The sequence below is a fragment of the Simochromis diagramma genome, unplaced genomic scaffold, assembly GCF_900408965.1.
Source record: "Simochromis diagramma unplaced genomic scaffold, fSimDia1.1 OVJJ01000327.1, whole genome shotgun sequence".
Taxonomy (NCBI): domain Eukaryota; kingdom Metazoa; phylum Chordata; class Actinopteri; order Cichliformes; family Cichlidae; genus Simochromis; species Simochromis diagramma.
The window spans coordinates 90,810-100,919 of record NW_024386768.1 but is presented as its reverse complement, the minus strand read 5'-3'; the positions used below and the strand labels follow the sequence as shown (position 1 = coordinate 100,919).

General features: G+C 47.0%; 2 protein-coding genes across 4 annotated transcripts; both read right to left on the bottom strand.

The window, feature by feature from the left end:
* Positions 1–5: 5 nt before the first annotated feature.
* si:ch211-59o9.10 (uncharacterized protein LOC561841 homolog) lies at positions 6–4,901 on the bottom strand. The gene is made up of 11 exons (XM_040036981.1): positions 4,757–4,901; positions 4,461–4,664; positions 2,995–3,052; positions 2,534–2,909; positions 2,051–2,145; positions 1,887–1,973; positions 1,734–1,809; positions 1,433–1,524; positions 509–630; positions 319–418; positions 6–227 (listed from the first exon to the last, which is right to left on the bottom strand). The coding sequence occupies exons 2-11, from the start codon at positions 4,592–4,594 to the stop codon at positions 150–152; spliced, it is 1,218 nt and encodes a 405-aa protein (XP_039892915.1). The 5' UTR covers positions 4,595–4,664; positions 4,757–4,901; the 3' UTR covers positions 6–149.
* A 1,043-nt stretch (positions 4,902–5,944) lies between these two features.
* On the bottom strand, positions 5,945–9,599 carry sycp3 (synaptonemal complex protein 3). Of its 3 annotated transcripts, none has more exons than XM_040037057.1 (9): positions 9,452–9,599; positions 9,087–9,230; positions 8,926–9,004; positions 8,635–8,669; positions 8,431–8,548; positions 7,224–7,323; positions 6,999–7,097; positions 6,609–6,713; positions 5,945–6,185 (listed from the first exon to the last, which is right to left on the bottom strand). In XM_040037057.1, the coding sequence occupies exons 1-9, from the start codon at positions 9,582–9,584 to the stop codon at positions 6,132–6,134; spliced, it is 867 nt and encodes a 288-aa protein (XP_039892991.1). In that variant the 5' UTR covers positions 9,585–9,599; the 3' UTR covers positions 5,945–6,131. The 3 variants fall into 3 exon arrangements, with proteins under 3 accessions (XP_039892991.1, XP_039893000.1, XP_039893008.1); XM_040037066.1 differs by having other exon boundaries at positions 9,087–9,227; positions 9,452–9,543; XM_040037074.1 differs by having other exon boundaries at positions 9,087–9,260; positions 9,452–9,536.
* Between the last annotated feature and the right edge of the window lie 511 nt (positions 9,600–10,110).

The following is a 10,110-nucleotide window of genomic DNA, read 5'->3' as shown; positions in this document are numbered from 1 at the left end:
GCTGCGAGGTTTTATTGTTTTATTCCTGTGGTCACATGAGCACCGACAAACCTTTAAATAAAAATAAAAAAACCTAAAAAACAGAAGTCTGAGTCGTCCTTCGGGAGACACGAACCCGTCTGCTCCGATAGAAAACTGTAGAAACAAGGTCAGAGGTCAGAGGTCGGGGGGGCGACGGCGTTTCCGTCAGCCAGGTTGGCTCTGCAGATAGGACAGGTGGTGTTATCCTGAGGAGGAGGGGAGACACAGGTGAGGAGACGGCGTTTAAGGAGGGGCTCTAAAAACAGTGGAGCGCGAACGGCGCATCCCCCGGAGTACCTTCAGCCATCGGTCGATACACTGGACGTGGTAGTCATGGAAACAGGGCAGAATCCTCAGCTTCTCACCGTCGCTGTAGTCGCAGAAACAGATCTGACACCTGCCGGCCAATCAGCACAGAGACGTGTTAGCGTGCAGGTTCGGGGTTCGTTTGTTTTCAGCGTTACAAACGGCGAGCTCAGAGACTCACTGCGTGTTCCCGCCGCCACTGCTGGATCCCTGAAACACCTTGGTGGGAAACCTTTGGATTTCCCGCCGACTCAGCTTCCTGGATACCACAGCGCCCTGACGCTCCTCGAACTCCAGCAGAGCCTGAAAGACGAGCAGAGGGGTCACGGGGTCACGCTTCTCTGACGGTGACTCGTATGTTCACACAGATTTATGACAGGAAAAACGTTTGTAATAATTTAACGTCCGTTTGAATATCGCGATCATCGGCTCCGGAAGACGCGGAACGCGCGATTCAGGACTGAGAGTATGAGAAGAAAATCGGCCTCCACGGCGCGTCTTCCTCCCGACTTCCTCCCCCGCTCAGACAGCCTCCCTGAGCCTGGTTCTTTTTCCTTCCCACTGTGACCAAGCGCTTGTTCATAGGGGGTCACATGATTGTTGGGAGCACCCTGAGGTGACTGTTGTGGTGACGGCGTGCTGTGTAAATAAAACTGAAGTAAAGCGGGTTCGAGTTAAAGCCAGAAATTTAGGCTTACGTGTCCTCCCCCTGCAAAGACGCCGTGCCGGAGCGATACTGCAACACTGATGTGACAGGAACAGTGTTTTTCTGGAACGGGAACTAAATCTCTTTGACTGGATCATCAAAGCTTTCTGCAGCTGAGCCACAAACAAGGCGCCAAGTTCAGCTGACTCTGGTCGACCAATCGCCTTTCAGGACTCCGTGTCCCATGTGTTCTTGCTAAACCGCTCCCAGGTGCTGCTGCCGATGCTCAGCGGTGGTTATGATCGCCACACCTCTAACACCAACATGATTGATTTGTTTCTGCTGTCCCGGACTTCCAGGTAACCGGTGGGTGGAGCTGACCTAGATTAGGTCGCAGCACACTTCAGTTCAAACAAATGTGAGGCCTCCCTCCTCCATCAGTCCTCCGAGCCTCCTCACCTCGTAGTCGTTTCCCTGAAGGTCGTCTGAAAAGTCGGGTATGCCGTTCCTCCTCCTGCCCTGCCCACGTCTTCTACGCTGACCAATCAGGTCTGCGGAAACACATCAGCTGCATCAGAAGAAGCAAAATGACTGCAAACTGATTGAAACTCTAAACACAGCTGGAGAATCAGGAGGTCACAGATCACATGTTCAGTCTCCCTCCTACTGACCAATCAGGTGTGAGCAGGCTCTTGTTTACCTGCGAACGCTCGATTAATCGCTGCTCTAAACGCCAGTGACATCATCACCGATGTCTTACCTTCTTCCAGCCCCACAAGAGGAGAGACGGCCGCGAGCACCTGAGACATCCAGCGAGGCTCCACGCAGGGATAAAACTGCAGAGAGAAGGTCACACCTGAGTCCACAAACCAAACCCTGTACCTGCACACTTCCTTCACTCTGAGCGTCTCACCCTGTGGTGGCTCTCTTGATGAAGGTGATGGTGGTGATGATGCTGGTGCCTGCCATGAAGATCCGACTCCTCTCGGTCAAACTGAGCCTGAAGGACGAAAAGGAAACGTGAACACCTGTCCGCTCTGCCTCAGGTGAGGCGTTTTTGTCCGGGTCAGCTTCTACCTGCAGGCTGCGGGCCAGCGCCTCGTCTTCCTCCATCTGTAGCGAACGCACGGTGGCTTCCTCATCGTCGCTGATGATGATCTGCTCCACTGCAGCTGCAGGAGAAACGACAGAAACATCACTGAGAGTTTGTCTGACGACTCAGACTCGAGCTGATGAGTTTCCTCATAAACAGGTTTCTTCATCTGTTCCCAGAAACACCCGCCAACTTCCACCAGACTCCAGTGAAAAAACGTCGATTTTTACCTCAAAACGTTAACTTTCTGTTCGCGTCCTGTGACGTCTGGATGTTAAACTGTGAATGTGAAGTTGCACAATAAGACAAAGTCAGCTGAGCAGCAGCAGGAGAACAGCTGCCGTCTTCTATGAGGCTAAATTCTGTTTTTTTTTAATGGAGTCTGGTGGAGAGTAACGCCATCACTTCAGAGACGTTTCTGTAAAGCTCAGATTCAGGCAGGAAGCGTGACCGCCGAACGCTCGTACCTGCAGAGGTGCCGCCTTCATCACCGTTCAGCCACCTCCTCTCCTCTTCGGTGAGGAAGGACAGCGAGTTGGAGCTCGACGCCGCTGCTGGAGGTGGTGACGGTGACGCCAAGGTATTCGTCTCATTTGGTCTCGGCTGAAGGACTGATACCGGAGTGAGGTAGGAAGAGGACGAAAAGGAAGAAGACGAAGAGGACGATGAGGATGCAGTGGACCGCGGGGCTTCCAGCCAGCTGCCCAAAGCAAACGTCCTGAGAGAGGACGCAGGAACGAAGCCGGCGCTCTGTTTGGCCAGCCGCCGGCGTTTAGAACTATGTGAAAAAGCTCGCTTGCTGGGGGTGAGACAATCTGGATCTGGAGAGCTGTCCACCGGCACCTGAGGGGAATAAAATGACTCTGTGAGTCTGCGATGAAGAGTTGGTTACAAAGGGATTCAGTCAGGCAGCGGTGCAGCGACTCACCGGGCTGAAACGCTCTTCTACGATGTGCCGACGCCTCCGCCGCTTGGCGAGCTGCGGGCTGGAGCAAAGAGACAGATTTCACCTCAGCACCAAAATAACACGCCCATCACACAAAGTAAATAAATACCGAAACCCTGGCGGTAAATATCTGTGTGTTCCTGTTTGCAGGAACAAAACGTTTTCAGACATCTTTGATCTGAGAACTTTTTACTGCAACCCTCATCCACCCAGCTGCACTCTTATCTAAAATCCCCACGCCGAAGGAAACCCCCGACCTCTGACCTCATTTCTACAGTCACATGGTCAGTCACAGGAACTATAAAGTACAGCCTTAATGATGTCGTCACGATGTGCGAACGTGTGAAGAAGGAAAAACTACGGTCACCTCTGGGCTGGAACGTCTCGAGGGTCACATGACCACTGTGAGGTCATCATCAGTGATAACTTAAGGAGAGCCTGTGGACACTGGGCGAAACTATAATCTATGAGTCAAAGTGTGTGACACATCGCTGCCCGTCCCGATAGTCGTGCCCTCGCTCAGTTTCATCATCGGCCCATTTCGGGCTCGGGTCACAATTGGCCAGTTAAAGCCTGCCCTCCCCCCCACCACCACCGCCACATGAAGCGAGGGGAGTCGCCCTCTCCTTATGTTAGTCACGTCGTCTTTAATGAGAAAACCTCTACCAACTGTTGATAGTTTGAGGAAACAGAAAGTGTTTCCAAGAATAGATTTTCATTCCTACTGGAAAACCCCCGTAACTGCAAACAGTCCACTTTCTGTTTGAAAGTGAAACAGACTGAAGTCCAGCGTTACACGAACAGGGTTTGTTCCACTGGGAGGCTTGTAAACAGCAGCTGACCTGTCAGCACAGGAGTTAAATACGGTGTCTCTGACTCCCACAGCTGCTGAGCAGTCAGCACACGTGCAGTGTTTTGGTTTCTAACTGAGAGCGATGGGATCAGCGTCCAGCTGGGCTGTGCTGCTTTATTACTGGGTTCCAAACACAGCAGCAGATTTCAGCCTGCCCGGACTCTGGTGTGGAGAGAGAGGAGCAGCTGCTGCGGGGCAGGTGTGAATGTGTCCCTGCAGCAGAGGACTGTTTGGACCTGCTCGGTCTCCTCTGCTGTCTGTCATCGCTGCAGTTTGTTGTTGCCGTTTACGAGGAAAGTCCTGGTGGTGCTATTGGCCTGAAAGCGATCACATGCGAGGGACCAATAAACACTCGAGAGCGGGTCACAGAGGCCGGCTCACCGTGTGAGCAGAGGCCGAAGCTTCCTCACGGAGTCCATACATTTAAGGGTGCACCACAGACAGGAAGTGTGTGTACTCTCCAGAGTAAAGGTCACAAATACAGGGAAGCCCCAGACTCTCAGCAGAGCAGCTGTTACTGCAGCTTCCAGGAACTCGGACTACATGTACGTGTAATTTCCTGTATGTGTGCTAACGTGCCACGGGTGCAGGCTACCTGGGGGTTTCCGGGACGATGACGGGCAGCTCGGGGTACGGGACATCGTCCGAGTCGAGCAGGCAGCCTCGGTTCAGCACCCCCGGGCTGTCCGGCTCCGATGAACACGGGCTGTCCGCTAACTTGCCCTCCATGCTCTCCTCTTCTTCCCCCAGCAAAGACCTGGTACTCGAATCACCTGAGACTCTGACTCATGACAGGCCGCTGAGTGGGAACAAAGCACAGGGAGGCGCGTTTAGCGAACACGGTGCGCAGATCGGAGAGTTAGCTCCGAGAGGCGCGAGCAAACAACTCACCGCCGTCCGGAACAAGCACGAACCCGGAGAACCGAAACTCACGCAGCCAAAAACCAAAGAATCAAACTTTCGCCTTTTTCTCGTGTCGTTAACGGTACTCCACCGCTTGGACCAAAACAGGAAGTTCTCTTCACAATAAGAGCGAGAACTTCCGGTGTCACCGGGAAAAGTACCCAAGAGTCCCCCCAGCGGCCCGGACGACTTTCAGTTTTAGATAAATTTAAAAAAAAAAAGTTCAAACCTTTGGGTAACATTAAAGTATTTTTGTTAATAAATCAAAGCTGTGGAGAGGAAAATATTTTGAGCTACATAAAAACTTTAATAAAGCAGCTTTGCATGATTCAGATTTGAGAAATGCTGCTTTGGCTGGAGTCTCGGGGATTAGCTGCACATACAGAAACAGGAAATAAGGAGAAGCAGTCAGTCAGTGATATCTTGGTCTTTGTTACTTGACTCCACTGACTCCCACGTACAGAAGCTCGTCATTAAAAGCTTAATGTTTACCACAAACTCTGTTTTTATTCTTGCTGATCTGTGAGAATCAGTGAAGCTGTGATCTGAACTTGACTGAGCACTCTCTTCCCAAGGGCAGGGGGAGACGAACAGGTGATGTTGGGGTGGGTGTGGTCTCGTACAATACACCTGGATTTCCTTTAGGGTCGGCTGGTGTGAATTTCACAGGGGTCTTCTCTCCTGGTCAGCAGATGATGAGGCCGGCGAGCGGAGGTAAAAGCGCGTGTTGAACCTCCCCACCCCATGTGACATGTTCAAAAACCATTTAAAACTCTCTCCTCTCTATGTGGTTAAAAAGCCAGAGTTTAATATATGAAAGAAAACCCAAACTTGTGAGTTGCTGAGGCAAAATGACAAAAACATTTAGAAATTAAACCATTTGAAAGGTAAAAATGAACAAATATTGAACAAAAAATTCAAATAAAAAATAAATAAAAGGAAACAATGAACAAATTAAAATATTTTAAAAAGCTGAGTGCTGTTTTGCACTCTCCTCCTGGGCAGTGATGAGCTCCAGCTTTCCTTCGTTTCGCCTCACAGTCAACACCAAGTTCTTCACATTCAGCTTCAGGACGCTGCCGAAAGGCTTTTTAACACAACAAACGAGTAATGAGGAGAATAAAAAGCAGACTAATCAAAGCTGTTGCTGTATCACCAACACGTTCTTTATTTTTATAACTTCAGGAGCAAAGAATAAAAGGATGAATGGAAACTGCAGCGTCATCACAGAGCTCAGCCTGGAGCCGCTCGTCCACAAACCCAGCAGTGAAATCAGAACTCGGGCGAGAACAGTTCATGTTTTAATGAAACCTGTGAGAACCGCAAGGAACGAGCAGAACTGAAGCCTCCGGAGGGCGGCGGCCTAGAAAAGCATCGACTGCAGGGACTTGCGGACCGTGGCCATCTCCTGCTGTTGCTGTGGAAACACACCGACATCACAGAGTCAGCACCTGTGTTTATCAGTGTTTTTAACGTTTTCAGGGAACAGCAAAGACAGGAGCTAAAAGTCTCTCTGCTGCTCTCTTTACAGACAAACGTGACGAGCTCATCACTTCATGTGAGGAGAGTCTGTGAGAAATGAAACATAAATAAATGACAGCAATGATAGAAACTCCATCGCCCATCAGATCAAAGTCTGGGTTCATATCAAACTGGCCCTTTGAACGTCTCCCGTTTCTGTCCTGAACATTCAGACAGTCGGCAGAAACCTGTGTGACCTCACTCTTCTTCTTCCTCACTCACAGATTCATACTGCGAGCTTTTATTTAGAAAAAAACTACTAATGAATAAACTTCCCTTTCCTGTTCTTATGTGATGTTTTGCTGCTGGCTGAACGCACCGTGTCCATGAGGATCTTCTTCTGCAGGGAGGCCATCTCCTTTTTCAGCTCTTGTTGCGCCCCCTGCAGGAAAGACTCGTGGCTCTTCTCCATGTCCTCCATGTTCTACAGAACAAACGAAAAACAGAAAAGCAGTTCAGGCAGATTTCCACAACCACAGCTTTAATACAAACTGAAACACATCCTCAGGTGATCAGTGACGTCTGCAGGTGTCACGCTTTAAATCCTGCTTATCGTGGCCCCTGTAGCTGTGCAGTGTGGACTTGTTTTTGACATATTGCACTTCAGAGAGAAACAGGTGTGGGTATTCCCGAGACCTCTGAGTAAAAACACAGAGTTGGTGTGCAGGCCGGGACAGAGCTGCATTGAGCTGCTTCTGACATGCTTCACCTTGACAAACTGCTCGTACAGCTCTCTGACGGTCTTCAGCTTCTGGTTCTGCACGACTCTGGCCTGCTGCAGGATCTTCTGCTGCTGCCGGAACAGATTCTGCAGACAGAAAGGAAGAGTCTACGTCGGCGATGGCTCTTCATCACCATCACAGGTGAAGCACCTGAAGCCGTCGGTGTGCAGTATGTGAGGCTAAAGCAGTTAAAGTGAACGGAGGGGACTGACGTTGAGCTTCTCCTCCTGCTCCTCGGCTCGCTGGGCTTCGGTCTCCCACTGCTGCAGCGCTGACGACACCTGCTGGGAATACTGCTGCGTCATCTTCTGCCTGCAAACACAGCAGAAATGATTTCCAATCATGTAGTTATCGAATAACTGACCTTTGTGACATCAGTTTGAAGACGAATTGATGAAATTTTCAAACAGTGCTGTGTTTACACAGGCTCGGGATCAGCAGCTGAGCTGCAGTGTTCTGACTGAGCTGATGTTTATCCTGGCCGAGGCCAGAACGCTCTGCAGGAAACCGTCTGTGACAGGTCACACCCGCCCGCTGCCTTTACAGAGCTGCCAACAGGCGCCTTTATTTAAAAGTGAAACGACCACCCACAGAGAAAGTGAGGCTAAAGCGTTCTTGTTTATGCTCTGTAGACGGCACTTCTTCACGGGACGAGCGCGCCGCCTCGCTTTCATAACACAAACGTTCTCTGAGAAACAAAAAAGTTAAACAGAAAGTTATGCACAGAGAGCGAAGCGATGTCCCGGAACAAAAACCAGCTCCTGCATCTGCTGATATTAAAAGGCTGACCAGCCAACCTTTCCCTGTACAGGTGCTTATTTGAAGCCTGTATAATGCTGTGAGCTCACTGTCAGCCATAAACTGGAGAAGTCAAGTCTTTTAATTGATCTATTCATTAATTAACTGCATAACTGTTACAATTTAACATGTTTTTTAATTATTCGTTTTCTTTTTCAAACTTAACTGTTTGAAAAAAACCCTGTGTCACCTTCACTTATTTCTTGTTTTCAGTCTTTTACAGTGTTTTAAAATGGAACAGGTTTAAATATTATTTCTGGCTCTCACAGTCTTCACAAAACATAAGGAAATTAAAGACATTTTAAAATCCTAATTTTCTTTTCACCCTGGTCGCGTCAATGCTGCCGTGAAGTCGCTGAGAATCCAGAAATGACTATTTTTTAGGTAAATGTCTCCCTACATGCTCAGTTATGCATCTTTTGGTGACACTAAATGACAAAACTCAGATTTGAAGGATATTTAAAGAGATTTAATTTCCCTGTCTTTCACTTTAAAGCGCTGAGTGATTCACAGGAAGTCGTGACGTGATTCTGGAGCTCGTTTTAAAGGATGTGGTGACTGTTCTAAGACTGAATTTCAACCATTTCTCTGAGTGTTTGAAGTGGAGGGAGCAGGAATAACCTCTGGCTATGGTAGTTGTTCCACAGCTGCTCCAGCTTGTGTTGGCTTCCCTTCATGTAGTTCTTTGTCAGACACTCCAGACGTTTCTTCTTGGCCTGCATCACCTTGCTGATGTCAGCTGGGAGGACAAACAGATATGGACCGAAGATGACATTACGCCTAATGATTTTTCCAATAACAAATTAAATACAAACCGCTTCTTACCTCCAAACTTCTCCAACATGGACTGCACCTCATTTCTGGACATAAAACGAGGAAACATGCCAAGATTGATGGCGTTAAACACACATTAAATTCAATGAAATGAAGGTTTCATTATCAACTTTATCAAATTTGAACATTTTCATCTTAATAGTATAACAATAAGCTTCATATCTTAAGGTTTTGGACTGTTAGGCTCATCAAACATGACATTTAAAACATGATCTTGTTATATGGGGAAACTATAGGAGCTATTTTAAAAGACAAAACTATTAATTAAGAAATAATAAATACCCCATAGCACAGGGAACCGCCTCCTCCTCAAAGTCAGCCGGTCTCTTCTTTACCAGCTTGTCCACTATTGGAGTTTCATCTTAAATCATGAGAAAGTGGTTATATTTTACTTTGAACACCTTAAAATCAGCTCCTATAGCTATCTGGGTGACCCAGCTCACCTTCTCTGGCTTCATCCTCAGAGCCACTCAGCTCCTTCTTCTCCGCCTCAGGAGTAAAATCAAAAGCCTTTTTATCTGCTCTCTCCTCCAGGAGTTTCTTTTTCATCTGTTTCCTGGCTGCTGCCATCCTCCTAGCTTTTACTGCTGCCAAATGTTACACAACGAAAAAGAAAGCTGGCAAACCACCCAGTGCTAATGTTAGCTTAAATAATAAAATTAGCTTTTTAATAAGGTATTAAAGAATTAAAAAATGTTGCTAATAACACCTGTTTAGTTTCAAGCGAACTAGCGGACAAGGCTCAATTTGAACTAAATCGTATAAGCAGTTCTAGTTTTAATTCTCCTTTATTTAGATAAAAACAAACCTGAATGAAAATAGTCTGCTAGCTTGCTGAATCCGCTAGATTCCCGCCACAACCTTAGCCCGAAGTATGTCGAGCTCCGCCGAATCTCCCCGAATTCCGCCCACAAAACAGAAGGCCAAGTATGGAAGGACATTAGTGTCAATATTAAAAAAAACGTAAATATGAATATTAACAAATATTTAATATTAGATCACAAATACAATTCGATAAATATGGTAAAAAAAAAATCAAAGAAATATTCAATAAAAAATACAAAGTAAATAAGAAATCAAATATAATTAGGATATCAGGCAGACCACCCTGTTACCAAATGATTTCTAATAACAATAAATGTTTACTGAACTTACAAGGTTTCAATCTATTGCTTTAGTAACTAATTGAATTTTAATGTGAAAAGAATGGAGGGAGTTGCTCTAGTTTATATAAGTTCAGTTTTACCTGAAACTGGATGAGTATTCAGCATGAGTTTTTCATTTATTAAAAGTATTTTTTAAACTCCTGCAGTAGTTGTAGCAGGTTTGCACCAACCAGCAGAACATAGCTACTAAAATATCTCACAAAAAGAGACAAACCATATTTTTTGATGGGTTGTTTTTTAACAGAAAAAACACCTTTTTTAAAATTATTTTTGAATCTGAAATTATAGGTTGGCCAAACTA